This window comes from Accipiter gentilis, chromosome 29 (genome assembly GCF_929443795.1).
Source record: "Accipiter gentilis chromosome 29, bAccGen1.1, whole genome shotgun sequence".
Lineage (NCBI taxonomy): Eukaryota > Metazoa > Chordata > Aves > Accipitriformes > Accipitridae > Astur > Astur gentilis.
The window spans coordinates 9270926-9298564 of record NC_064908.1 but is presented as its reverse complement, the minus strand read 5'-3'; the positions used below and the strand labels follow the sequence as shown (position 1 = coordinate 9298564).

Here is a 27639-nt window from a genome sequence, read left to right as displayed (position 1 = left end):
GCGCCCATTCATGCACATCAATGAAATTAATTTAAAAATACATCAACTCTGTGTGCTATTGGCTTGCACACCAGGTAAATGAACCCCATTTGTGGGACAACACCAGGGCTCTCTGGCTGGGGTATGATACTGTCCTGGTTTCAGCTGGGATAGAGTTAACAGTCTTCCTAGTAGCTGGTATGGTGCTATGTTTTGAGTTCAGTATGTGAAGAATGTTGGTAACACTGATGTTTGCAGTTGTTGCTAAGAAGTGTTTAGACTAAAGTCAAGGATTTTTCAGCTTCTCACACCCAGCCATTGAGAAAGCTGGAGGGGCACAAGAAGTTGGCACAGGACACAGCCAGGGCAGCTGACCCAAACTGGCCAACGGGGTATGCCATACCATGGAACATCCCATTTAGTATAGGAACTGGGGGAAGTGGGGGTGGGGGAATTGCCACTTGGGGACTAACTGGGTGTCGGTCGGTGGGTGGTGAGCAACTGCACTGCCCATCATTCGTACATTCCAATCCTTTTATTATTACTGTTGTCATTTTATTAGTGTTATCGTTATCATTATTAGTTTCTTCTTTTCTGTTCTATTAAACTGTTCTTATCTCAACCCACGAGTTTTACTTCTTTTCCTGATTTTCTCCCCCATCCCACTGGATGGGGGGGAGTGAGTGAGCGGCCGTGTGGTGTTTAGTTGCTGGCTGGGGTTAAACCACGACAGATACCCTGCCTGCGCCACTGAGCCTTGAATGCATGCCCAGAGTGATGGGAGGCTGCTGGCAGAGCTGGGGGCTGTGAGGACCTGAGTCCTTCCCACTCCCCTGGCGCTCCTTGGGGTCCCCATGTCTGCAGGGACCCCCAGCCCAGGAGCAGCTCAAAACTGGGTCACACTTGGGAAAGGGGTGACCACAGTCCCAGCTGAGCCATGATGATGTCTTGGCCCTCTTGGCCTCTCCGGTCTCCCCTGGCAAAGCTCAGTGAGCGTTGCTTAGACCCCACTGGCAGGGCCATCCTCCTCCTCTTGTGTGATTTTCCTTCTCATTGTAATAAAACTTATTAACAAGGCACCTGCTACTCTGTGTGTGATTTCAGGGCATTGGATACTGGAAGTATCACTCTCACCTCTCACAGACCTTGTAGAGACTCCTGATGGAACTATCAAGATTGGTGAGAGCAAAGTGTGTGTATAAAAGCACAAAGAAGCAGGGGGGGGCAAGGGTTAAAAGGAGAGGTGTGTGTTAATTGTTGCAGGGCTCCTATGTGTGATTTCATTCAAATGAGGGGAAGGAACTAATTCACTGAAGATAAAGTGTCGGGAAGATGCCAAATTGAGCCATAAACCACCTGTAAGACAAACAAGACAACTGATATTCAAGAGTTTTGCCTAAGGCTGATGAGGTCTGAGATAAAATAATGGGGAAAAGATTTTCGAGCAGTGTCTGCTTTGAAAGGATATAAAAGGCAAGTCCAAGCTGGGTTTGCTGCCAGCAGCAGAGGAGCCCAGAGCTGCAGCAAGGACTCACAAGCCAGCTTCAAGCGATCCCATCCCAGCACACACGTCTGGGTGCTGCTGGGTGCACAGGTCTGGGAGTGCCAGCAGGTGAGCTGACCTTGCTTACATCTTGTAAAATAAAATCACCTTTCCCTTCTACAATATCTCATGTTGAGGTTTTTTTGCAATTTCCCATGCTCTTCTCTGTTTGGTACAGTGTTTCTTTTGCTCTTTCTGGACCTGATCCTTCCCAGTAGTGGTGAGCTGAGCAGGAGTGGGTGCAGGACCTGGACGACTGTTGCAATCCCATCATGGCTATGCCAGGCTTCTGGGCTATCAACCCCTCTTTCCTCCAGCCCCACCCCCTATTTTGTCCTAATATTACTTTTTCCAGGGAAGGATCTGATTATCCACCAGGGTTTCTGAGTTACACAGCTTGATAGCACGTCAGACTGGGGATAGCTTTCGGAGCTGATCTTCTTGCAGCTCTCACTGACCAGTGTTGGTCCCACAGTGTTGGCTGTGTCTGACCACCTTTCTCCTGTGTTTGGGTTTGCAGGAGCCTTCACCACAATGTTTGCTCACAAGAAACACTTCACCAATGCCATCGTTGGGGCGCTGGTCGCACTCTCCATCATTGCCCTTGTTCTCAGCCTGGTGGATATTGAAGATGTCACCCTGCCACCCACGGTCAAGGTGAGCCCAAAAGAAGGTCCCCGAGCACCAGTGCAGAGACCAGTCACCTCGGGCAGGTGCTCAGAGACAACAGCTTATCTTCGGGGTTAGGAGGTGAGGGTGGGACAAAGCTCTGCCCCGCTTCCTCTGCCGTCCCGGAGCACCGCACTGCAGTGCAATGCACCTCCTCATGGCCTTTGCTCCTGCCAGCTCCCACCAGTCTGTCCTAACTCACTCACACCACAGCACAAGCACCGTGGCTCCTCCCCGTCCCTCCCCTACAGCTTGCCATCCCACGCTGGCTTCCGAAAGAGGGTTGGCATGGTTCTAGGGTGACGTGGAGGGCTTTATGGGGGAGAGGCGCACGGCTGGGTGCTCCTGGACTGGGGCTGGTGTGGCCCTGCCAGTCTCTGCCCAGGCTGGGTGCAGCCATGGGGGTAGCAGAGAGCACTGGCAATGGGAGAGTTCCTGACCCCAGGGTGGGGCCAGTGTAGACACAAAAGGTATGTAACCAAGAAAGAAAATAAAAAAGCATGAGGAAACAACCAAGAAAATGTTTGTGTGAGCTGGCATTGCTGCACAGACCTTAGGGGAGGGAACGAAAAATTCCTTTAGTTGCCATGAGAAATACCCATGCTGAGGCCACGCACTGGCACCGCTCTGCTCTGCCACAGTGCAGATAGCTGTGCCTTAGAGAGATATTTTTGGGGGCATCCTCTGGCTCCACCACCCTGGCCGGGCCATGGTGGGGCCAGGGCCAGGCTGCTGCTCCTCCTGCCAGTGTGATGTCTTGGTTTTTTCCTTCCAGTATGGGATGGTGTTTGATGCAGGCTCGTCTCACACCTCTCTGTTTGTCTACGAGTGGGATTCAGACAAGGAGAACGACACCGGTGTGGTCAGCCAGACCTTGTCCTGTGAGGTCCAGGGTCAGTATCCCCCTGCCATGAGCTCAGTGCTGCCTTGCGTGTTCATGTGGTGGGTGGGATGACCTGGCCCTTCCTCTTGCTGGCCTGCCCACGCTGGGCAGCTCTGTCCATCAGGCTGGCATGGTGGGGAGCCCTTGCCTGCAGGCAGGGTTGGCTCTGACTCCCCGCTGGCTTCGCTCATGGCTGGAGAGCCCTCAGCACCATGTAGTGCCCACACACTTGGTGGGACTGAAGCACCTTGGTGTTGCTCTGGATTCATTCCTCCATTTTCAACTGCCACCAGCTGCCCAGGCTGCTGTCCTGGCCAGGGAAGGTCTCACCCATAGAGCTGGGGACACTGCTGAAAGCATGGGAGGTGTGGGGATGGCTATAGGAGAGGATCATAAGTGTGGGTCAGGCAGGTGTCAGGTGACCAGGGGACCCTGGAAAAGCACCCTTTGTTGCTAGGAGGTGACAGACTGCACTGCCCTGTGCCCCCTTGCTCCCACATCCCTGTCCCCAGCCATTCCTGTCAGCCTGTCTCAGCCTGACTCTCTTCCAGGGCAAGGCATATCAAGCTATGCCAACGATCCCCCAAAAGCCGGTGATTCCCTAAGGGAATGCCTGGATAAAGCCCTGAAGGTTGTTCCTGCTGCAAAACAGAGGGATGTCCCAGCTTATCTTGGAGCAACAGCAGGCATGAGGCTACTGAGGTATCGCTGTGGGGCGCAGGGGTGATGTAGCAGTGACAGAGCTGCAAGCAGCCACTGCCAGGACACAGTGTCCTGTGCGGAGCCAGGCTGCCAGGAGGTCCCAGCTCTCATGCTGCCATGAGCAAGTGACTGGGGAGTGGGGAGAAGGCAGCCTGGTGGGGACACACGGGTGGCTGAGCTGTCCTGAGTGACTGACCCTGGGGCAGAGAGGCTTCTCAGAGGTGTCTGTTGGCATCCTGGGACCCCACATCCCAAGATGGCATGCCCAGTTCCAAGCAAGAAATGTTTCTCAGAGCTCTTTGTTTGCTCTTCATTATTCCTTAAACACAAGGGAGTTGAGATGCCACCAGGAGATGTGCCATTTGCCCAGATGGATAGGTGCTGGTGGGGGAGTGGGGCAGAGGTAGGAGGCAACAGTGTGCTGCAGAACCTTCCCTTAACTTTCACCAGCCAGTATTAGCTCTCTTCAAATGTCAACCTTCATTTCATGGTTCTTGGTTTTATGGTTGCAGATATCTAACATTATTTCTGTGCTCTGGCAATCAGACCCCTTCCCTGGGAAGGAGCCAGGTCATAGCCTGAAGGCTACTTACTTCAGAGTGCGAGCACATGCCAGGAGCCCCAAGACATCTTCCCCATTCAGAGGTCTGAAACCAGGCTGGCACCTTCCTAAAAGATCCACTCGAGCTCAGCAACCAGTCCTGGCTTTGGTGCAGCCACTGGGTGATGTTCAAACCTGGGTTTTGCAGCACAATCACCTCTGGCCTCCAGAACTGTGAAGATACTTAGGTAGTGAAGGGTGGCCTGGCAAACCTTTATGTGACTGGGATCAAGCTGCACTGGAGGGAAGAGATTGCTATTGCTCCTGGATTTGTAATGCCAAGTCTAGACAACCGGGATTTATGCTGTATGAGCAGCTTTGACAAGTTATGTAGCAGGAAATATCATCTCACACAAACTGCTTGTTGCAAAAAAATTGAGTATGTGGAACTGGGGAAAACCCAGACTGTTTCCATGTGTTTCCTCTGTAGTATTGATGTAGCTGAGTATGTGTCCTGACCTTTGAGTCCTTCTTAGGGAACAGAACAGCTCAGTGGCAGATCAAGTCCTGGCTGAAGTTGCTAAAACCATGCAAGAGTACCCTGTGGCTTTCAAAGGGGCTCAAATCCTTACAGGAGAGGAGGAGGGGGCTTATGGCTGGATCACCATCAACTACCTGCTGGACTCCTTCACTAAGGTGGGAGAAGGGCAAAGCACTCACTGCTTCCTTGCTAATACAGTTCTTCTGATTTTTCTTAAGCTTGCTTAGCGCAGAAGGAAAGATCAGGGTTAACAGGTTTCAGGAATGATCTAGGAGAAGCACTGTAGGCTTACCTACAGCGAAAGAGAAGGAAGAAATCAGGAATGGGGGTGTCTCTGTTAAGAGCTAAGGGCACATGTCCGCACCATGTAGACACAGGGTCTCTTGGGGACAGTGAGGTTGGCCATGCAGCCCAGTGGGGACCGTTTGCTCCTGCTGGGCTTTGTCTCACTGCCCTGGGAATGTCCATCTCTGTGTGCTGCCGGGAGACTCCGATTTTGGTTCAATGTGCCAGTCTGAAGGAAGCTTGAACCAAACCTCTTTCCTGTCGCCCTCTATCCCCATGCTGCCACAGCTGAGAGCTGTGCTGGCACTGTTGGGCTCCTGTGCAGGCACTGTTGGAGGATTTCTGTCATTCCCCTTGCACCAGTGCCCCTGCAGCTTGCTCTTCAGGAAGGGCAGCCTCTTCAAGCCAGGTCCCCACCAGCACTTTGGTCCGGGGGCTGGTGACTCAGAGCCACATAAGCCCACAGCATGTTGGCACATCTTGACCATCAGACCGTTCAATCTCTGTTTGTTCTTGGCTCTGATAAATGGCCAGGCTAGTTGGGCAGGGAAGGCAGTGGGGCCTCATGTACGGAAATAATTGAGTTGAATACCTGTTGAATTTAGTAACAAAATCCTATTGACTTCAATGGGATGAGAATTTTGCTCAGGGCAAGTAAGCCCAGACATGAACTACTCCTCTTCCTCTCCTGTCTCGCCTTGGCAGTACTCCCCCAAAGCACACACATGGGTTCGTCCAGAGGCAGCCAACATTTTGGGGGCGCTGGATCTTGGAGGAGCATCCACTCAAATCAGCTTTATGCCCAGAAGTTCAGTGATAAACTGGAATGACACCTCCAAGTTGACGCTGTATGGGTATAACTACAACATCTACACACACAGCTACCTCTGCTATGGGCAGAACGAGATGCTGAAGCGACTGGCAAAGGAATTAATTGTGGTGAGAGGGGAACTGGGGGTTAATTGGACTCTGGTCTCATGATACCAACCACAGACTTGTTAATGCATAAAATAAGAACAGGCAAAGGTCTTCCAGAGAGGCATCACCAGGGACTAAGAGCAGGTACAGATTCCTTGGAGCATGGGTAGGCAGATGTGGAAAGGAGCATGGGAAGCATCAGAAGGGGCAGCTCCAGAGAGATCTTCTGGCTGTACACAGCTGCCCTGCACAAGGTGTAGGAAAGACAGGACCAGGCTCATCTCAGAGGTGCAAAGTGACAGGACAAGAGGCAACGGGCACAACGTGGAACATGCAAGTTTCCAACCAGATGCAGGGGGAAAGTTTTTCACAATAAGAATGGTCAAATATCAGAATATGACCCAGAAATGCTGTGGAGTCATCATCCTTGGAGATATTCAGAACTTGATGGGACAAGGTTCTGAGCAACCTGATCTGTTTGGTCATGCTTTAAGGAGGGGGTTGGCACAGGGACCCTATAGCTCCCCCCAAACCTCAACTACTCTGTGACTGCATGGACCTAAGAAAAGTGAACCAGAGATCTTTCTCAGGCCATCTTATGGAAAGACAGAGGGAAGATGGTCTTCATGGAGCTGCACCTTGCCAGGAGAAGCAGCCTTGGTGAGCCAGAAGGGTTTGTTCATACTGCAGAGCCAGGAAGGTCCCAGGTGGTGTCCCTGCCTGGGTCTGTAGCTAAAGGCAGAGCTAAAGCTGGGGTGGAGAGGGCTTTGCATGCCCCAAATCGTGATCCTGCTGGCCAGGGGAGAGGCATGCTGGGTCCCTGAAATTGGTCTGCGTCCATGAGAGAGGGAATGAGACAAAGGAGAGCATAAATTAATGTTGAGCTCAGCTGGCACTGCAGATGGCCAACAAGACCAGGATTAAAGAGCAGGAAGGTCTTTCTCTGCTGAGGAGGTGGGAGATGCCTGCACGCATGGCTTTGGGGGGGAGCACTGGGTAAATCCTGCCTCCTAGCATGCCTGCCAAGAGGGTTTGGAGGAGGGTTTGCAGCCTGTGACTTTGCTATTCCCAGGAGTCGTTCTCCAGCACGCGAATTGATCACCCTTGCTACCCAAAAGACTACAATGAAACCGTCTCGCTGTCTTCCTTCCGCACCAGCCCCTGCACAAACCAGAGCGACCCACGCCTGACCCATGGCGACAGGAATGTGACCCTGGAGGGCAGGGGCAATGCCAGTGGGTGCCTGGCTGCCATCAAGAAGCTGTTCAACTTCTCAGCGTGTGGCCAGAGCCAGGACTGCACCTTCGATGGTGTCTACCAGCCCCCCGTCAGCGGGCAATTCATTGTAAGGCAAATACTGTCCTCCCACCTCCACGGCAGACCATGGCCCCGGGTGCTGTCGTGTCCCTGCATGCCCCATGGCACTGCCACCTACCTGCAGCAGAATGGGGGCAAGGAGCTCCCAAATTACCACCGCCCCAGGGCACACCAGTGTTTGCTGCCATCTGGTTTCCTAGCCAGCTCTCCAAATGGGACCATGTTAATAAAACAGGTGCTTAGTCAAAACCCGTTTTCAGCAAAAGAAGACAGCTTAGCCAGCAGCCTTCAAGCAAGGGTCTGCCTGCACTCCATGTGCTGCTGTAGCCAGCAGGCACTTACATCCCCAGCCCATCATCTCTGTTGGGACATGGACAACGATGCCCTGGGACTATACAAGGCACTATACAAACCTGGTGAAAGACAAACCCCACCTCCTGCTTCAAGGGAGACAGGGGCAGCTGCCTGGGGGGCTTTCCCCAGTGTAGCTCAATAGCATTTCTGGCTTTTGCCTTTCAGGCCTTCTCTGCCTTTTACTATAACTTCAAGTTTCTCAACCTGACCGAGGGACAGTCGCTGGCCACTGTCAGGGAGACCATCAAGCATTTCTGCACAAGAAGCTGGGAAGACGTACGTTCCCCACAATGAGAGGCTATAGGGAAGCCTCACAAGCAAAGGGGTCCTAGGGTGGGGGAAGAGGAGTGGGGACTCTCCCAGGGCAAGGCTCCCTGGTTGCTGAGCTGTGGCCTACACAGCAGAGCCATCCCTGAGCTCTGTGCGGGAGCCAGGACTGTCCTGCACCCACCCTCGGGGGCCCTCCTTGCTCATGCAACACTGGGAAAGGGGCAGCTGGCGCAGGTGAAGGCAGCAAAATCTCTCCACCAGCACAGGAGCTGGGGATGGAGGTGGGGCTGGAGCCCTGGGGGATGGTGAGAGGGGAGCCAGCTGCTGACACCACTCTGGGGAGGAGTCAAACAGGGATGGATAAGGACAAGAGATGTGGTAGGACCACCATGGGGCAAAAAGCAGGGGCCTCTTGTATGATGAGGCTGAGATGGGAGAATCTGGGGAAGGAGGAACTCCAATACGTCTCTGTTTCTATGTGGAGAGTAAATCCTCCTCAGAGGAGTTGCCCTGTGTGGACAGGTCCAAAATACCTGCCTGGTCCAGGAGTCTTGTCCTGGATGCTGGTGGCTGTGGAGCCACTGCCTCTCTTGTGGCAGTCATCAGGGCATTTTCCCTGCACAGAAATTGCCTGCAAATAACTTCCCTTCCTCCCCAAACATGTCCCCCGCCTCCAGCTGTCTTCTAGCTACCCTGAAGAGAATCCCGAGCGACTGCCTAAATACTGTGCCAATGCCAACTACATCCTCACACTCCTCCTCGACGCCTACAAGTTCAACGAGACCAGCTGGAACAACATCTTCTTCCAGATGAAGGTAGGCTGCAAACCCAGCCTGTGGGCAGGAGTAGAGGCAGTTCTGGGGAAAAGAGCCAGATTCCCACATTGGGGAGCCATGAGAGCTATGGTCCGGAAAGCCCTGCCTACCCCACATCCCCGCATGGCATTGGGTGTGGGGCCAGCTAGTGCACCCAGTTTCTGCTACTGCACCCAGGCTGCGCAGGAGTAGGTGGCCCTGTGTCATTAGTGTGACTTTTCTGCAGGACTAACTCATTGTCCCCTCTCTCCTCGGGCAGGCAGGGAGAGCTGACATTGGCTGGACGCTGGGCTACATGCTGAACCTCACCAACATGATCCCGGCGGAGGCTCCAGTGCGGATGAAGGGGCATGTTCCTTCCCTGTGGGCTGCGGCTGTCACTTTCATCATCCTCACCCTTGCTTTGGGACTTGCTGCCCTGCTCCTGCTCTTGTGGGTGTAGGAGCCTGGCTGTGTTTCAGAGCCCGGCAGGAGCGTGTCAGGGCTGGAGGGCTGTCTGCACTGTGGTGCCCTGCACTTCTGCCTGCAGGACTGGCAGCCTGAGGCTGGTTCAATGATGCTGAGCACATTAACTGCTACAGCACTGAAAACCGAGGGCTGGCCTCCCATGGGACTGCCCCCAACATGCAGCTAGGCACCACGTAAAGTTTCCAGAGGAGCTCCGCTCCTGTAGAGACCTGCTGGGATCAGCCTACGCCCCACAGAAACCTCAGCCATCCATATCTGTCTCCTTACACTGCTATGTCTGTTACAGATATGGTCTCTGTCCCACCGACTGGCTCATGGGGCTGTGGAGAGCCAGCCCAGCCATGGAGGAGCTCCCCAGTGCCAGGCTGTTAGTGCACGGCTGCAGGCACTTGGTGACAGGGTGCTTTGTGCAATGCTGGGTCTGACCACAGTCGCCAGTGGCCACTGCCGGGTCTGCCAGTGTGAGGGCATGTAAGGCTCCGCAGTACCCCAGCTGGCTCTCCTGAGGGTGTATTGTTTGGGCTTATGTGATGGTCTTGCAGACAGAAAGCAAATTGAGCATCCAAAATCAGAAGCATGGTCCATGCATCCACAGAGGGTCCATCTCACCTCATCTTCCTTTTCTTCTGGGATAAAGGGATTGATGTTCCTGAGTATCTTCCTGCAGACCAGACTGTCCCACCAGCAGCAGGCCTGGACACTGTGGGTGTCAGGCTGAGACTCCAGCAGGCTGCGAGTCCTGCCCTGACCCTGCGCATGTGTCTGAGCTGGGTCTTGCCCATGATTGCACCTTTGCCTTGCCTTTGGTTCTGCCCATTTGTTATCTGCCCTGTGGATGATTCATCTTGTTATTTGGCTTCCGGCAGCAAGAAGCTGACCTTTGGTGTCTCTGCAGAAAGGCAGGCATCTCACAGCTCTCATCATCCAAATAAACATTGTAAAAGGCAGTGAACGGGGAAATACCTGTTACTTTGCTCCTGAACAGTTACGATTTTATTGTTTCTGTTTCCCAGGTAAGGGCTGGTGATGACAGGGACTCAGGGGAGAGTCAACATTGCTCAGTGCTACAGACGGCCCTGGAGACCTTGCAATGTCTGCCAGGCCTGGGAGAGGAGCCAGCAGGGCACGAGGACAGGCCTTTTCCTTCTGAGAGCTGGGCTGTCCTCACTTCACCCATCCACTGGCCACCAGTGTGACTCCCCCAAAATGTAAGGAGGGGCCTGGGAGCTGCCCCTGAGATGTCCCAGCAGCATTCCCAAATTGCCCTGTGTGCTGCAAAGGGAGGGTGAGATGTCTGCCAGGCACAGAGTGCAGCTGGACCAGAGAGGAACCTCTCAGGGGAGAGCAGGGGACTGCTGCCATCCCCCACTTCAATGGGCTTCCCAGTCCTGGGCAGAGTCTGAGTCCCATCTACCAGGCCAGCTTCCCCCCACAGCCCCATTGTCACTGCCCCTGGCATAGAATAGAATAGAATAGAATAGAATAGAATAGAATAGAATAGAATTTTCAGTTGGAAGGGACCTACAATGATCATCAAGTCTAACTGCCTGACCACTTCAGCACTGATCAAAAGTTAGAGCATGTTATTAAGGGCATTGTCCAAATGCCTCTTCAATGCTTACAAGCTTGGGGCATCAACCACCTCTCTAGGAAGCTTGTTCCAGTGTCTGACCACCCTCTTGGTGGCTGTGGGCAATTCAGGCTCTTGTCCCAGGATGGGGCAGGACACATCCACCCCACATGGGGTAGCTGCTGCAGGCTGCAACCAGCCCTGTGATGAGCCTGTTGCTGTCAGACACGCCTTCTCTCTTCCCCAACCCACTGGTCCCACCATCTCCAGCCACCCCACATCACTGTGGTCCCCCTGCCACTAGCACTGCACCCCTGCCCCACGTGTCCATGCCCTCCCTCCCTCCCTCCTGGAGCATCTCCAACCAGCAGTGAGGGGAAAGGAAAAACCAGACAGCACACAGCTACAGGGAGGATTTTTTTAAAGCCTGTGCTGGTTCCAGCTCACCAGGCCAGGACACAGGTGCCCCACATTACAAGTTCACAGCTCCTGGACACATGGTCTGTAATTCCTCACACAAGTGTGCCAGCAGGGCTAAGTGGCTTCAGTGGCCTCTGGAGCCAGTGCTGCTAGAGACTCTCATAACCGGAGGAATTTTTCTGGCAGCATATGACTGTGAGCAGGCAGAAGATGAGGATGAGCATGACAGCCAGTAAAACTGTGGCTGCTATCCAGTTACTTCTCTGGAGCCCTATGACTCTCTGGGGAGTCTCTGAGGGAATCATGTTGGTGAGATTGAGCATGTAGCCCAGAGTCCAGCCCATGTCTACATTAGCGACCTGTGCAGACAGAGAAGGAAGAGGGATGTGAAGGGCTGCAAAGTACCATGCAGGCTGGAGAACGAGAGAAGACCTTTGCTGTTGCACCCCCAGATCCTGCTCCACAGCCACCATACCTGTGCACACCTCGGGCTGCAGATACCCCGTTAGTGAGATAAGCTGGGTACACCATAAATTGCCATGGGCAGATGTCCCAGCAGGTGCCTGTGAGCATAACTCAAGAGCTGCCCTGGGCACAGGCAGTGGACCATGCTGCCCTGTTATCCCCTGCTCCCCCATCCAGGCAGGGCAGGGGCAGCGGCAGGGTGGGCACGAGCCATTTCACGTCACGAAGCATGGAAGCTGGCGGCTGCCGGGCACTTTCCTACCTGTGGGACAAAGTGGATGTTAAGCCATGTCATGTGGTTGAATTTGTAGCCTTGCAAGAGAAGGGCGAGGGTGTAGGAACTGGCTGCACAGGCATCACGGAGGTGGGTCCTGTCCATGGTGGGGAACTCCTTCTGCACCTGCAGAGGTGGAATTGCTGGGGAGGGCCGCCAGCACAGAGCAGTGCTTGGTGCACCCACACTGCAGGGAAGAGCCCCACAGTGCAGCTGGGAGCAAAGACCTGGGAATGCCTGCGCTTGGGGAGCAAGAAGGACCTGGGAGGCTGCAGGCTGCTCTCCCATCTCTCTCCCTGTCCAGAGATCTTCGTACTCCTCCCAGGTCCCTCCAGCTGCCGTCTGCGCAGCAGAGGATGGGCAGTGGATGAGCCCTCAGGCTGCCCAGCACCCAGGTGAAACGTGGGCAGGGGCTGGCATCTCCAAAGCAGGATCTCACCTTCTCCCAGCTGCTAGTGCAGAACTGCCCAATGGTGGCATTGACCAAGGTCAGGGACTGCCCTCCAGTCAGGTTCAGAAAGTGAAAGTTGTGATAAAGCCCCGAAAAGGCCTGTGGGTGTTTAAGACAAAAGGCAGCAAGTTAGTGAAGCACTCAGGCCACTGCCACCCCCCCGGCCCTCCCTCTGGGTGCTCTGCAGGGGTCCCTAAGGCCACCGTTCAGCACCACAGGGTGATGCCCGCTGACCTGCTGGGAGGGAGCCCAGGGACTGCTCCCCACACCAGAAGAGACTGGTGCTGTGACAATAGAGGTCTGGGTCTGCCTGGCACGTGGTAAGCAACCTGCTTGTCTCCATGCATCGGGCACATCCCAGCTTTCAGGGCTGTCACTATTCAGACTTTTCTCCTACAGCAGTTTTCCTGGGGTCATGGCCAACCTCTGGTGCCCCAAAACCCCACACCCCCACCACAGCTGCAGGGACGGAGGGTCCTTACGAAGAACTGTCCCCGCACAGGCGGCTGATAAACCCCATTGAACCCGCACGTCCTGTTGACCCCACAGCTGAAGTTGAAGAGTTTCTGGATGGCAGTGGTGCACGCTGCTGGGTCCCCTGTCCCCGTCACTGTGAGGACCTGTGCAGGGCTGGGTGTGCTTGGTGCACGGACACAGGGACTGTTGTAGAGGTCTGCCGTGGTGATGTTCTCCCGGTATCCCTTGGGGTAGCAGGGGTGTGATATCTGCTGGGGAGACGGGCTGCCCTGGAGAGAGTGGGAGCTGTTAGCATCACCCCGACACTGACAATGAGGATAGAAAGGAGAGAAACAGCCCACATACAGGGCCTGTTCCCACACTGAGATGCAGGAGACTAGCATGCTGGCCCCACCACCCATGGGATCTTGTCCTCGGGGTGCAGGCACAGAATTGTGTGGACAAGCATGGCATGACCACGCTGTGGTCAGGGATCAGCTACAGTGATGTTTGTATGCCCAAGGCCTTGGGGGTTTATCAGCCGCCTGTGCTAAGCATGGACCCATTTTGTCCCCACTCTTCCTTTGTAGGTTCACCAGACTCCGGAGAGAGCCAAGGCTGAGAAGCCATGTAAGTAAAAACAAAACAGATGTTGATTTCTCTTTGCAATATGCTCTGGATGTGGTGTTTTGCCCATTCCAACCAGTGTGAGCTGGCATTGAGCCCTCACCTCACAGCCAAGCTGTGGACACGAGAGTCCCCTTGTGCAGCAACACCACCACCCTTCACTCTTTCATGCCCAGTGCCTACTGCTGAAGACCAGATTTCTACCCATAAAACCAATGTATTCATTACCATACTGATGCTAAAAAATCTCACTGGGTCTTCCCCAACTTCCTGGCACCTAGCAGGCTCCCTCCTCCAGGCCTGGGTCCTTCCAGGCTGCTGTGACTAAGGCTGGGCTGACAGAACCCCTCCATCAGGACAGGGATGGAGATCTGATGGGCAAGATGGCCTTGGCACGGGGATCCCAGGCACCCACCATCCCAGCAACACCTGTGGTCAGGTGTCCTGCTTTCGGGTGTTCATCTCCATCTCGGCTCAGTCCTGCCCTCTGCTGTTTGGATACCCATGGGATGGCTCCTGTCATGGTGGCCCTGGTGTATCCACCATACTCACTGGAGTTTGCACCAAGGCACCGAGCCCAGCAGCTGTCACACCCAGCGGGTGCTGCCTGCCCAACTCAGTGAGACTGGGGCTGTGGAGAAGCACAAGGCTGGAGGTGGTTACCTGGTATAAGGATGCCATCAACATCTTCAGGGCTTGATTTTGCCCGTAGCAGAGGTAGCTATGGGTATAAATGGAGTAGTTGGTCCCGTACAGCCTGAGGACGACTCTCATGCTGCTGTCATCTATGGTGGTCCCAGGAAGGAATGTGATCTGGGTTGAAGCCCCTCCAAGATCCAGAGCTCCGACCACATCCTCTGCTGGCGGGTGGATCCACTTGCCTGTGAAGGAGCACTACCCAGCACCAGGAGTTACCCACAGGGACGGACCCAGCACAGGGCTACCACAGGCATGTCAGCTTCCCAGCCCAGACCACAGGTGGTGGGACCTCCTCTGCCCTCTCCCCCAGCCCGCACCTTGATGAGCATCTCCAGCAGGTAGTTGACGGTGATCCAGCCGAAGGAGCCCTCCTCGTTCCCCATGAGGATCCGAGCTCCGCGGAAGTCCACAGGGTACTCGCCAATGGCCTTGGCAACCTCGGCTAAGACCTGCTCAGCCTTGGTGCTGTTCTGCTCCCTGCCCAGGGAAGGAGATAAATACCGCACGGTGGAGGAGGCATTGGCTGGGGACCTTTCAGCGCAGGGCTAACAGCAAGAGGCTGCCGTCTTCTGCAAAGCGTCAGGGCTGCTCAGAGACAGGGCAAAGCCACCAAATCCCTCACTGGTGTGTTGGAAGTCTCCCTAAAAATGCCACCTGTGGGCTCTGCCTGAGCATGTGGGAAAGTTAATGCAAATCTGGCAAAGGAGGTTCATCCACCTCTGGGGCTGCTGCCAGGCTGGTGCTGGAGTGGGCTGGGAGGTTTCCCCGTGGGCACGGCGAGCAGCCTTCTTGGACACCCTGGTGGACTGCAGACATGGGTGCTCTGCCCATCACCATGGCCCCCGCCAAGGCAGCAGCCCCCCATACCCCCAGCCCCTTGTGGAACCAGGCCCCCGTCCCATCCCAGCCCTCTGCACCAGCTATGATGCAGAAATGCGTGGTGGGGAAGGGGTCGGATGTGTGCGGCTCCAGGCAGTGCCAGTACCTCAGCAGCCGCATGCCCGCTGTGGCCCCCAGGTAGGCGGGGGTCTCCCGCTGCTGCTCTGCCGGGATGATCTTCATGGCCTTGTCCAGGCAGGGCTTCAGGCTGGCTCCAGCCCCAGCGGGGTTGTCTGCGTAGCTGGAGATGCCAGGTCCTGCAAGAGGGCACCCCGTGATGGAGCAAGCTCAGTGCCGCCCAGGAGGAACAGGACAGCAAGGGACATGTCCACCCAGAAAGCCCCCAGGGTTTTTTTCCCGCGTACCCAGGCTAGTTGTGCCCTTGCCAAGGGTGTCCTTGGAAGGGCAGTGCTCAGGGCTGGCCTGCCTGAAGGCAGCACACATGCCACAGCCATGGCCACAGCCACACCACGCTGCAGGAGCAGGCGGCAAGCTCCTGGGGACATGTCCACCCATTCCCCAGGCCCAGGAGGCATCCTGGACCTCCTTGGCAATACCCAGAGGTCCTAGTCACAGCCCAAAACTCTGCTGTGTTTGGTGCCGTACAGATACCAAAATGAAAACTGCTGATCCAAAGAACAGTTAGGAACTGCACACAAAACCCCATCTGAAACAGAGTAATGTTTAGGGACTTCTGCAGAGATTTTAGGAGGCCCTGTGGGTACATGAAGCCACACATTATGAAAGAAGCTGTGAAGAGATGTTGTGGGAAGAAGAGCCAAGGAAGCGGTTGCATGGGAGAAGGAGCAAACTGCACCTCCAGCATCCCAAGCTGTGAGTTGATGCACAACCACCAGCTGCAAGACTGGAGTGGCTCCAGGAACCATGCTAACTAGGGGCCAAAATCCTTACACATCTCTGGATCCCCCAATTATTGTAGGACACCCTAAGGTGCAAACTATCCCTCCTAACACTCTACTTTCACTCTTCCACCAGGCAATCTCCCTTTGGCCCAGTGCAGGCTGAAAGACTCAGGTCACCGATGATGCTGTGAGAGTCTGGGACAGGGATCCAGTAGGCTGGGAGAGAGGGATGGACACGTCCCAGCACACTCACCAGATACAGTGCAGGCCTCCACCTGGGAGACGATGCCAGTGCCGTTCTCCTTGTCTGTGGGCCACCGGTAGATGTAGAGAGCCGTGTGCGTGGAGCCAGCGTCAAACACCAGACCGTACTGGGGGAGGAAGAGGGGACGCGGGGTCACAGCACACTTGGGGCTGCACCAAGTGCCACGGGGGTTTCTGAGAGCTTCTGGTCTCCCTTCCCATGCGTGAACACGAGCAGCACAGGTCTTCCCATCCAACCTCCCTTTAGCAGCCCCACTCAATCTCTAGCACCCCTGATTTAGCCATTCAAGGGAGTTACAGCTCAGAAAGGGAAGGCATGCAGGTCAGCAGGGTGATTTGCAGAGCAGGGAGGCATCCAGGCATGTCCCAAAGAGCTCAGGCTGCCAAAGCTGCTCCCAGACCTTCAGGAGTGGCAAATCTCACAAACCCTGACTGTTTTTTAACTGTCTGCAAAAGCCAGCAGAAAGCAACGGGTGGGAGAGATGTAAACCCACCATGTGCTCTGGATGTCTGAAAATAGAGAAGAGAAAGTGTCTGGGGTAGAAAAAGGAGCAGCCTCAGGAGGAGGGCTGCTCTTCTCTCTCCCTTCCTTGGTTCCTTGGACTGTGGTTTTGGGGAGGGTGGTTGATCCGCCCAGTGCTAACTTGATTTAGGTTAAGCCCAGAAAAGCTTGGCTGGTTATGGGAAGACTTGCAAGTGGAGAGGAAAGCAGTACTGGTGGAAGGATGAGAGGTGGGAAGGGGCCGGTGGTCATTCCTGGGCTCCCCCAACACCCACCGGGCACCTACTTTGTTCCTCGTAGGAAGGGCAGCATCCTTCGCCAGGGTCAGGACCAGGAGGAAGATGGCCACCCCCAGCACTCCCAGCATGGCTGCCAAGCTCCAGCCCACCACCCTGAGCAGGCGCGTCTGCATCCCGGCACCGGGCTGTGGGGAGGGACGGTCTTTGCAAGGGCAGCCCCAACCCCCCTGCCCCATCTCTCCAGCTCCTCCCCGGCTGCCCTTCTCCCAGCAGCTCAGGAACTGCACATCCCCTGAATGACAGCCTGGGACGTGGAGCAGGCCAGGTGTGGAGACCGTGAACCTGTCCCTTGGCTGGCAGCAGAGCAGCAACCTGGCACGAGCAGGGCTGAACCCGGGCGGCCGCCTGCCGGCAGCTCCCATCCCGGGGAAGGGCGAAGGCTGCCTCCTGCCCAGCCCTCGGGGACTGGGTGGCCGGCGTCCCGGCCGGCCCGCGCCGTACCTGTGCTGGGAGCACCCCTTCTTCCTCGGGCGTAGATGCACCGAGCTGGACCGAGGCCGTTGCTCCCTCTGCCTATGCCCCCGGGCACGGCCTCAGGGCAGCCCTGCCTGCGCAGCTCTGCCTGCACCCAGCCCAGGGGAGCAATGGAAAGCGAAAGTGAGGCCTGTGCTGGCCACGGATGTCCGGGTTGATTCCCCGGCCAGCCCGCGGCAGGAGCTTGGTGTGGGGAGTGGGGACGCTCAGTGGCAGCCGCTGCCTGCACTGGGGCAGCAGCCTGGCCTGCCTGCACCTCTGCCTGCACTCCCCATGGGGATGGGTCCCCGGCTGTGGGGACGGGTCCCTGGCCACTGAGACAGGTCTCCACTTGCCACGTCCCTCCTGTTCATGTCCTAAGCCCCTCTGCCAGCCTGCCTCTGCCTGCAATGGGGCAGCGTGGGGCGCAGCAGAGCCAGGTGACAGCAGGGCAGGCTTGGCCCGTGCTTTACCTTGCAGTGTGTTTATGCAGCAGGTCTGGGGCAGGGATGCCTGTGGCGCTCCCAGACCTCAGCCACTGCCCTCTTCTCAGGGCCAGCCCACTCACAGGCTCCCTGCAGGGGCAGAGGCGCAGGCTGGGCTCGTCCCGAGCTTCGTGGGGAGCTGCCCCCCTGCTGAACCCACACTGGGCACTGCAGGCACCCACACCACCCCCATGGGAGGAGATGTCCCAGGCAGACCCGCTCCTCCAGCAGCTAAGTGGTTAATGCCAGATGCTTTTTCCACCCCAGCTCTCCAGCCTCAGCCCTGCTGCCTCCTGAACAAGCGCTCTCCTGGGCAGGTTTCTGGTCCAGGGCCAAGGGGAGGGCCATACCGGGGACTTGGGGCAGCCTTTGTCCCAGGAGCGGGGCTCTGCACTCCAGGTACGCGCTGACACCGGAGCGAGCGTGGTGGTACTGGGAGCCAGCAGCAGCTTGGGTGAGCCGCAGGCAAGGTTGGGGGCCGGGGTACCCCTCGACGGAGCTGTGCTTGGAGGGGCAGTGGTGGGCTCAGTCCTGGGTGCACCCTGGCCAGCAGTGGAGCTGAGTGCTGGGGATAAACATGCTCCGTGGGCTGGAGGGGCAGGTGGAAGGGGGCTGGGGTGGCTGCTCACTGCACGAGGTGCCCATGGTGCAGGGGGCAGAAGGGCATGGAGGGCACCGCTGAGCCCCAGCACTGATGGGAGGCAGGGGACCACTCTGCCTGGCAAAGATGCTCCTGGCATGCACGTTCACCCTCTTTCTTATAAACTTAAAAGCCTTTTTGACTTTCAAATCCCAAATGTGCATGGTGCAGAAGTCAGCTTTCCATTTTCCTGAGCAACAGATAGTTTCAATCCAGCAGTGCCTCTGAGCCTTTCCTCCTGAAAGTTAAGGCCCCCACTCCCTCCACCCAAGGGTCGCTGCAAGGTGAGGGACGTCCCGTGGGTGTTTGTAGAGCACATTGTTGTGCACAAAAAAGTGCAGCAACAGCCCAAGCACTGTGCACAGCTGTGAACTTTCCACGCATTGAAATGGCTGGGCCATTGAAGTTGCCAATTGAAATTGCTCCTTGCGGCACTGTACAGCAACTTCAGCTCTGGAGGCATCACCACCACCTTCCCGTCCCTGCTGCTTGACTGAACCTGCCAGGTACGGTAGTGGGTATCAGTGCCGGCCAGCCCCGAGGTGCCACAGAAAGGCTGGGCAAATCGGTCAGCGTCTCACACACCTTGGCTTGTTTTCCACCCACTGGGCTCCCTCACCATGCCCTGCTCTCTTTCCTGGGCCTTGCTGGCTCTGTGCTGCCTTTGGATGTTTCCTCCTGCCCAGTCAAAATGGAAATCAGTCCCTACCAGAGCAGGTGAAGCCCATTTCCCACCCGCTCCTGCATGCAGGACGGTGCAATTTATCACTATTTCATATCCTTCCATTGCACAGATTTTTCCAGGGTGTAGGCTGGGCTGGGGACTTTTGCCATTGCTGTGTTACCTGGAGCAGGGGAATCGCATCCCAGCAACACAGTTTTATCTGGGCAAACTCTAGCAGGGCTGATAGGACTGGAGATGTGACAATGCTGGGATTCATCAGCTGCTTCCCTATGATTTCATCTGGCCATCATACAGGGGAGGGTTCCTGGCTGTAGGATAAAGTCTGATAAGGATTTCCTGTAGTCCCATGTCCCATGATGTGGGCCAGAACAGCTGCTATCCGTCATTATACATCTCATGCCACATATGCACTTGGAGGAGAATTGCCAAGTGGCAGCCTCCAGGTGCCTCCCTAAAGCACTGGTTGGGTTAAACTGCTTCTCTAGGCTGTGTCCAGGGCTTTTGGGACATCCACTGATCAGCTGGAGTCTGGCTTGCAGCCTAACGCCATGGATGGAGGTCAGCCTGGCTCCCCGCAGGCATGCTGCCTGGGCGGCTGGTGGCATGGAACCAGGCAGTGGAGGAGAAGGAGGGAGAGCTGTGCATTTAGAAAAGCATATCTAGACCAGCTGCGGGGTGCTGAGCATGTGAACACATCAGCTTCTGTGTGCTGAGGCTGTTGCAGAAAACCAGACCCTTTGGCTTTTGCTTCTCCACTGCAATTTCTTACTGATGCCTCAGAGCTGATTCTGCCAGGACCTGAGCTCTGGCTGGAGGAGCAGGCAGCACAGGACCTGCTCCATTCCCCACTGGCCTTGCCTGCCCGTGCAATGCTATCGCTGTCAGCATGCCAGTTTGGCTCCGGGACTGTGTGTGCCCAGACCAGTGGGAGCTTTCTGCCTCTGCCCTTCTGCCTGCCCTTGGGGCTGCAGGAGAGGCTTGGAGATCACCTGCAGGCAAGGACACCATCCCTGCGTGTCTGCTTACCTGCTGTGGCATCACCAAGAGCTGAGGAGAGCTGGGCCAGGCAGGAGGCATGTGGATGGACATGCTGTTCCCCTGCCTGGAGCAGAGAGGACCCTCTCAGGGACAGTCTGGGCCTGTTGGACAACAGACGTGACTTGATGGTACCAAGTGTTGTGGGATGGGTTTTGCGAGGGTGAAGGGTATGATGGCAGCATGTGAGTGCCAGAGAGATGTGGCTCTGCACCCTGGAGGGGATGGCGACACCGGGAACCTGCCAGGGCATGGTCCTGCTCCCAGTCTAGGACTCCTGTTAGCCACTGCCATGCTTCCCCAAGTAATGCTGCTGAGAAAGGAGATGCTGACCTGCCAGCCTGCTGGTAGTTTGAGCAAGGCAGAGGGATGGGGTCCAGGCTGCATGCAGAGGACCCGAAGGGCTGCAGTTGAGAAGGCAGGGCTGAAAAAGCCATGCTGAAAATCCCTCAGGGAGGGAGCGCTCAGAGGAGAGGGTGTCCCAACCCTGAGACTGCCAAGAGCTTCCCATAAGATCAGCCATGCACCACAGAATGGCTTCAAGCCCTTGTTAGGGAAGAGGAAAGTCCTATCTTGACAGGTCCCATATCCATCCATGAGATTCGCATTTCAAAACTGGCCTTGCAAATGCAGAGGTGTGAGCTGGATGTTGGGGCTATTCTTGCAGGTTGAAGGAGGAATGGACTACAAAGCCAAGGCTGTTGCAGGTCTCCTGGCAGCCACCTGTGTCTTCAGCATCATTGCCCTCATTCTGAGCGTCGTGAATGTGAAGGATGTGTTTCTGCCTCCCAGCACCAAGGTAGGGTCCTTGGAAGGAGCGCATCTGCCCGCTTTCACCTGGCTGCTGGCTGCACCTTGGTGTAGGATTTTCCCCAGGTTTCAGGCAGGTTGTGCTGTTTGTCACTGCGGTGGGGACAACTGCCCACGCAGGCTGGCATGCCAGGTGGGTCTGGCAGAGTTTGGTCACTGTGACTGTCCCTACAGCACATACAGCCTTTTCATCGCAGAACATTGCCAGCTCAAAGGGCTTGTGATCGAGCCTTGTCCTTGACACAGCTGGTGACTGCAAAGCCACAGGGCTTTCCCTGCTTTGGTGACACGCTTTGTGTGGCCACTCAAGGTTCCCCTGCCCACCAGGAGCTCTTCAGGCTCTCCTGGAGCTCCGCTTGCTCTGCAGCAGGTGAAGCTTGTCTGCAAGTCCTGACACCCTATGTCCCCTCTGCATCCCCCAGTACGGTCTGGTGTTTGATGCGGGCTCCATGCACACGGCTCTCTACATCTACCAGTGGCCGGCAGACAAGGAGAATGGCACTGGCATTGTCTCCCAGGTGGAAGCCTGCACTGTGTCTGGTGAGTGTGCTGGGACACATCTGTCCCTCTCCCCTGTCCCTGCTCAGCTGGGGAGCACTGGGGCTGGCCGGCCCTGGTGCTTCCCAGGGTGGCTGACCCACCACACCAAGATGAGTTGGCTTGTTCATGCCAGGTGTGGTAAAGGGTAAATGTCCCAAAAGGCATTTACTGATTGGGCATTTATAAATATGCAAAGGGGCATATTCCCATTGCAAAGGTGCTGTAGGGCTTTGGCACAAAGACTGGTGTCTCTGGAGGAAAGGACCAGGCTAGCAAGGGGAGGCAGTGTCAGCTAAATAGTACATGCAGCTGGGCTGGGACTGGCAGAGGCCACCAGGCCAGGGCAGAGGTGCCTGGGCAGGGTCTGGGAGGGCTCAGAGCTTGCCTCTACCTCAAATCCAGGCTCTGCATCGGTGGCATGGCAGTTACTGGTTAACTGTAAAGGTCTGGCAGAGGGCAAAGTGTAAGGGAGAGGGTGTGTGGGCTAATGGCAATAATGGTGTACTAAGCTTGGGAGAAGGTAAATAGTGATATTTCCACCCCAGAGCCTGTCCCTACCCACTGCAGGACCATGCTGGGTGCTCAGATCTGGCGCCAGCCCCTAAAAATAGGAACTCAAACAAGCGGTGCAGAGGGCACCTCTGCATGTGCATATCAGCTTTGCACGCCCTCCCAGCAGGACAAATAAGAGCCTGCCCCTGCCCCAGGGAAATAAGGAACTGCTCTGTTTGTCATAGAGTCCCGTGGGACCATCTGGCTGCCTTCAGGCAGTTTGTCCTCCCTGGGATTAAGCATGCTCAGCATCACAAGACTCAAACTGCAGCCGTCCCCCGCCATCCAGCCCAGGAGCTTGCCGCCTGCTCCTGCAGCGTGGTGTGGCTGTGGCCATGGCTGTGGCATGTGTGCTGCCTTCAGGCAGGCCAGCCCTGAGCACTGCCCTTCCAAGGACACCCTTGGCAAGGGCACAACTAGCCTGGGTACGCGGGAAAAAAACCCTGGGGGCTTTCTGGGTGGACATGTCCCTTGCTGTCCTGTTCCTCCTGGGCGGCACTGAGCTTGCTCCATCACGGGGTGCCCTCTTGCAGGACCTGGCATCTCCAGCTACGCAGACAACCCCGCTGGGGCTGGAGCCAGCCTGAAGCCCTGCCTGGACAAGGCCATGAAGATCATCCCGGCAGAGCAGCAGCGGGAGACCCCCGCCTACCTGGGGGCCACAGCGGGCATGCGGCTGCTGAGGTACTGGCACTGCCTGGAGCCGCACACATCCGACCCCTTCCCCACCACGCATTTCTGCATCATAGCTGGTGCAGAGGGCTGGGATGGGACGGGGGCCTGGTTCCACAAGGGGCTGGGGGTATGGGGGGCTGCTGCCTTGGCGGGGGCCATGGTGATGGGCAGAGCACCCATGTCTGCAGTCCACCAGGGTGTCCAAGAAGGCTGCTCGCCGTGCCCACGGGGAAACCTCCCAGCCCACTCCAGCACCAGCCTGGCAGCAGCCCCAGAGGTGGATGAACCTCCTTTGCCAGATTTGCATTAACTTTCCCACATGCTCAGGCAGAGCCCACAGGTGGCATTTTTAGGGAGACTTCCAACACACCAGTGAGGGATTTGGTGGCTTTGCCCTGTCTCTGAGCAGCCCTGACGCTTTGCAGAAGACGGCAGCCTCTTGCTGTTAGCCCTGCGCTGAAAGGTCCCCAGCCAATGCCTCCTCCACCGTGCGGTATTTATCTCCTTCCCTGGGCAGGGAGCAGAACAGCACCAAGGCTGAGCAGGTCTTAGCCGAGGTTGCCAAGGCCATTGGCGAGTACCCTGTGGACTTCCGCGGAGCTCGGATCCTCATGGGGAACGAGGAGGGCTCCTTTGGCTGGATCACCGTCAACTACTTGCTGGAGACGCTTGTCAAGGTGCGGGCTGGGGGAGAGGCCAGAGGTGCGGTGAACAGTATATATATGCCTGTTTAAGCTACAGCCGGGTTTCTTTATTCCCAGAGGAGAGAAAAGTGTAGTTTTAGGGCAGTAGTCATCCAAATAAATGTAGCCTGTGGTTGTGGACTGCAGATTCAACTCCACTGATGCGATTAACAGAATCAAGGGTCTCTGTGTCCAGCTCAGCCTGGCCCTGTGCTCTCCACTTACATATGGGTCGATTTTGGTAACACAGGGATGCAGCAATATCAGAACCCACATGAAAATGTTACTCTTTTCCTCCTCAAAGTCTCTGGATCCCAGGTGATGTGCAGCAGCCAAGGGGCCAGACCTCAGTGCTACACAGAGGTCTATGTGGGACAAGGAGGACATAGGCAGGAAGGGGCTAAACAGGGAGACAGGACATGGAAGGTCCCTCAGGGGCTTCTGAGCCCACAAAACCTTGAGGGGAGGGACGAGGACTGTGACTCCCTCCAGTTCAGACTAACGATTGTGGTCTTATTGGGCCAGTTTTCCTTTGCAGAGAAATGGGAACATCCATGGGACACCGAGGTTCTCGGAGCTCTGGACCTTGGAGGTGCCTCGACACAAATAACCTTCCAGCCTGAAGTCATCATTGAGGACAAGAACACGTCTGTCTTCTTCAGGCTGTACGGGACCAACTACTCGCTTTACACCCACAGCTACCTCTGCTATGGGCAGACGCAGGCCTTGAAGATGCTGCTGGCAGCTCTCCACCAGGTACTGCAGCCACTGGTCACCAGGATCTGCTGAACCATTTCCCATTGCAATGAAAAATGTCTCCCAGAAATTTTGGACATGCCTTAGGAAAAAGTGTTAGGGAATTGGGATTTTTCACAAATTAAAAAACCTGGAAGAGTCTTAGATTTTATCTACCAAACCAAAAATTTCTCTTATTTGGGTGGAAAGTGGTGGTGGTTCCCTGCCAGGGCTTTCTTCTCTCCAGGCCTTGACATGTAATGGCATTTTTCAACCTTTCCCAAGCCAAGCCATATCCTTACGTTCTTCCCTGTCCCCATTTACTCACCCTTCCTCAATTTCTGCCCAGAGAGAGGATTCCCAACATACCTCCAGCACACCGCTTCACTGCTAAGCACTGTCCTCCTGTCTCACTTCAAACAGAGCACTGTGGGAGACAGAGATGCTCAAGAAGCATGCAGGTGGGATGCATCTTTGGTCCTTTCTGGGCTAGGGCCTGCAAGATGCAGTGGGGACAGAGCGAGTGCCAAGAGCAACAAGCTCTCCATGGAGGCAGAGAGCACACGCTGCCCTTGGGAGCAGGTTGCCACCCCCATGGGGAGGCACAGGCTGGCAGTGGCTTCGCCACCCCAGCATGGCTCAGTGGTGGGGCCGACAGCAGGACCAGTAGAAGCTGTGGGCAGGTTAGTCATTCAAAGGATGGATCCTGCTTCTCCTCAAATCCTCCTAAGGTCTAGATCCTGCTTTTTGGGAATGTCTAAGCACAGGATGGGCCGTGGGGTAGGGTCCCACCGGCATCCCGCACCAAGCCTCACTAATGGCTCCTGCTCCCTCTCCAGGGCAGCCCGTCTCCCCAGCAGATATCACACCCCTGCTACCCCAAGGGATACCGGGAGAACATCACCACGGCAGACCTCTACAACAGTCCCTGTGTCCGTGCACCAAGCACACCCAGCCCTGCACAGGTCCTCACAGTGACGGGGACAGGGGACCCAGCAGCGTGCACCACTGCCATCCAGAAACTCTTCAACTTCAGCTGTGGGGCCAACAGGACGTGCGGGTTCAATGGGGTTTATCAGCCGCCTGTGCGGGGACAGTTCTTCGTAAGGACCCTCCGTCCCTGCAGCTGTGGTGGGGGAGGACAGAGGGTGGGAGTCTCCTCTGCCACTGGTGGTGGGAATGGGTGGGGAGAGAGGGGACCCCAGAGCTGGTCCCATCTGCAAACCTCTTCTCCTATGCTGGGAGGTGGCTTCTGCCTCCTGCAATGTCCCAGCTGACCCCAAGGGAAATGGGAAGATCTTGTCCCAAGGAGCAAGTCTGAGCTAGCTCAGAGTGCAAGCAGCAGTCCCAGGGCTTGTCAACCAGCTCCAAGACTTTCTGGTAGACCATCAAGGGTGCTGGATGCAGAACCCTGGGAATTACATGGGACTCTGTCCCCAGGCAAGAGGGGCCCTGGGTCTTTTTTGGGGGTGAGGAAGGAGATGTAGTTTTTACCATCTCCCCTTATCTCCCAGGCCTTCGCTGGGTTCTACTACACCTTCCACTTCCTGAACCTGACGAGCAAGCAGTCTCTAAATGACATCAACTCCACGATCCAGACCTTCTGCCAGAAGAACTGGACAGAGGTAAGAGCCCTGTGAAGGGCAGCAAGGAGCCCTGTGCTTGTCCTGTCCCAAATCTCTGCCCAGGAAGCATGCATCCTGCTGTTCCCTGGGCTAGGGAGGGTTTCTGAGCATCTGTTTCATTCCCTGTTACACCGTGTCACCCAATGGCCCCACAGCTGGTGGAGAACTTTCCGCAAGAGAAGGGGTACCTACACACGTACTGCTCTGTGGGGATTTACATCTTGACGCTGCTGCTCGATGGCTACAAGTTCAACGAGCACACATGGAGCAGCATTCACTTCAGCCAGCAGGTAAGTGCCCTGTGGGACACTGGGAGCAGGCAGGCAGCTGCAGCCGCATCCTTGCCTTGGCCCGAAGACACATGCAGGAGTGACATCCCTGGAGTCCCCTGCGCCAGAAATGTGTCCCCATCTCATGGCTGCTACCCAGTGATCCCAGCACAGCTTCACTCTTTCTTACCTGCCCCCAAACCTCTGACACCAGTTTGTTTCTCACTTACTCTGGTGTGAACATAAGCTAATTTTAACAGCGTCAGAGAAGTGCAGAGCAGGATTTGGCCACTTTGGTCTCTGATGTTGGGCAGAATTGACTTGAGCATCAGAGAGGTGATGGTGGCCCCGTGACACATTTGAACCAGAATATGACCAAATTTGAAGGGTCATGGAGGAGGAAAGCTCAGATCCAAAATCATGTGCAGGTTACAGAGCAGAGCATCAGGACCAGAGCAGTCATCCATGTTCAGCTGCCCTTTAGCCCTTGGGAAGAGGGGACAGGAAAGCTCCCTGTGTAACTGGTGCTGGTAAGATCAGGTTCACCACAGCCAGGTCCACATGTGAAATCACAGCTGGGGCAGCTCATGGGAGAGGTGCCTGTTAGTCCCTTGCACTAAAGCTACTGGTGACTGGGAGAGGCACTTTTGATTGATCTCTGCTTTCTCACCTCAGGCAGCAAACACAGACATCGGATGGACACTGGGCTTCATGCTGAACTTCACCAACATGATCCCCACAGAGGCTCTGGAACATGTCAAGGGGCACCAGCCTGGTCTGTGGGCAGGTGCCATCTCTTTCATTGTGCTGGCCATAGTGGCAGGCCTGGTGGCTGTTTTCCTCCAGTGTTTCTGGAAAACCAAGTAGCTCCCAGCCTCCTGACTAGAGGAATCCTGCCCACTAAACTAGGCAGGGAAGTGGTGCAAAAGAAGGTGGAAGGGGGAGAAGAACAAGGGCATTAGACCCATCTCCATTGCTCAGGAGGTCTAATTGGGTCATCTCTGTAAAGATGTCAAAGATGACAAAGGTGTCTTGAGCTCTCTAAGCACCTCCAAGATGAAAAGACTCCTTTAATCTGGCTGACAAAAGCTGACTGAGACTTGATGGCTAGATGAAGCCAGATAAATGCAAACCAGAAATAAAATCTCTTTTGTTTTTCAAATATGAGAGTCACTTACCAGCCTAGCACAGTTTCCTTGGCACTTCTAGTCCTGCTGGGCTTCTCTCCCAACAGCCGTGGAAGGCAATTGGTGATGGAGAGCAGTGGTGGCTACCTAAATTCTGAGGAGAGGGGTGACCTTATCTGTATCTTGCCCTGTGCAAGATGTGCAAGATTTTTGTAGTATGTGACAGAGTATCTTCCCAAAGACGCTGTCAGCTGTCTTTAAAAATATTTAC

The 27639-nt window shown here is 55.7% G+C and overlaps 3 protein-coding genes across 9 annotated transcripts; 2 read left to right on the top strand and 1 right to left on the bottom strand.

Annotated features, from left to right (window-relative positions):
* Nucleotides 1–2056: 2056 nt before the first annotated feature.
* On the top strand, nucleotides 2057–11141 carry LOC126052447 (ectonucleoside triphosphate diphosphohydrolase 8-like). The gene is made up of 9 exons (XM_049833113.1): nucleotides 2057–2179; nucleotides 2967–3084; nucleotides 3626–3776; nucleotides 4854–5013; nucleotides 5849–6082; nucleotides 7134–7406; nucleotides 7898–8008; nucleotides 8680–8817; nucleotides 9077–11141. The coding sequence occupies exons 1-9, from the start codon at nucleotides 2057–2059 to the stop codon at nucleotides 9257–9259; spliced, it is 1491 nt and encodes a 496-aa protein (XP_049689070.1). The 3' UTR covers nucleotides 9260–11141.
* A 78-nt stretch (nucleotides 11142–11219) lies between these two features.
* LOC126052415 (ectonucleoside triphosphate diphosphohydrolase 8-like) lies at nucleotides 11220–17625 on the bottom strand. 7 transcript variants are annotated; one of them, XM_049833030.1, is made up of 10 exons: nucleotides 17496–17625; nucleotides 17042–17179; nucleotides 16243–16360; nucleotides 15233–15383; nucleotides 14565–14724; nucleotides 14212–14442; nucleotides 12948–13211; nucleotides 12454–12564; nucleotides 12003–12356; nucleotides 11220–11634 (listed from the first exon to the last, which is right to left on the bottom strand). In XM_049833030.1, the coding sequence occupies exons 2-10, from the start codon at nucleotides 17165–17167 to the stop codon at nucleotides 11425–11427; spliced, it is 1725 nt and encodes a 574-aa protein (XP_049688987.1). In that variant the 5' UTR covers nucleotides 17168–17179; nucleotides 17496–17625; the 3' UTR covers nucleotides 11220–11424. The 7 variants fall into 7 exon arrangements, 6 of the variants coding, with proteins under 6 accessions (XP_049688987.1, XP_049688989.1, XP_049688990.1 ...); XM_049833032.1 differs by having other exon boundaries at nucleotides 12003–12140; XR_007510030.1 differs by having other exon boundaries at nucleotides 11558–11634; nucleotides 11751–12356.
* A 766-nt stretch (nucleotides 17626–18391) lies between these two features.
* ENTPD8 (ectonucleoside triphosphate diphosphohydrolase 8) lies at nucleotides 18392–27373 on the top strand. The gene is made up of 10 exons (XM_049832128.1): nucleotides 18392–18446; nucleotides 21020–21151; nucleotides 21585–21702; nucleotides 22788–22938; nucleotides 23447–23606; nucleotides 24138–24368; nucleotides 25187–25450; nucleotides 25862–25972; nucleotides 26128–26262; nucleotides 26917–27373. Exons 2-10 carry the CDS (start codon nucleotides 21032–21034, stop codon nucleotides 27106–27108), a joined length of 1482 nt encoding a protein of 493 aa, XP_049688085.1. The 5' UTR covers nucleotides 18392–18446; nucleotides 21020–21031; the 3' UTR covers nucleotides 27109–27373.
* Nucleotides 27374–27639: the final 266 nt, after the last annotated feature.

What these genes read in the sequence shown, in the direction of transcription:
- LOC126052447 (XM_049833113.1), top strand. Translation starts at nt 2,057, where the DNA reads ATGTTTGCTCACAAGAAACACTTCACCAATGCCATCGTTGGGGCGCTG. An exon ending in TGCTGGACTCCTTCACTAAG is followed by an intron (nt 5,014 to 5,848) that starts GTGGGAGAAGGG and finishes TCGCCTTGGCAG; the next exon opens with TACTCCCCCAAAGCACACAC. An exon ending in TGGCAAAGGAATTAATTGTG is followed by an intron (nt 6,083 to 7,133) that starts GTGAGAGGGGAA and finishes TGCTATTCCCAG; the next exon opens with GAGTCGTTCTCCAGCACGCG.
- LOC126052415 (XM_049833030.1), bottom strand. Translation starts at nt 17,167, where the DNA reads ATGCAGACGCGCCTGCTCAGGGTGGTGGGCTGGAGCTTGGCAGCCATG. An exon ending in CCCTTCCTACGAGGAACAAA is followed by an intron (nt 16,361 to 17,041) that starts GTAGGTGCCCGG and finishes TTCCTCCCCCAG; the next exon opens with TACGGTCTGGTGTTTGACGC. An exon ending in GCGGGCATGCGGCTGCTGAG is followed by an intron (nt 14,725 to 15,232) that starts GTACTGGCACTG and finishes TTCCCTGGGCAG; the next exon opens with GGAGCAGAACAGCACCAAGG.
- ENTPD8 (XM_049832128.1), top strand. Translation starts at nt 21,032, where the DNA reads ATGGACTACAAAGCCAAGGCTGTTGCAGGTCTCCTGGCAGCCACCTGT. An exon ending in GGAAGCCTGCACTGTGTCTG is followed by an intron (nt 21,703 to 22,787) that starts GTGAGTGTGCTG and finishes GCCCTCTTGCAG; the next exon opens with GACCTGGCATCTCCAGCTAC. An exon ending in GCGGGCATGCGGCTGCTGAG is followed by an intron (nt 22,939 to 23,446) that starts GTACTGGCACTG and finishes TTCCCTGGGCAG; the next exon opens with GGAGCAGAACAGCACCAAGG.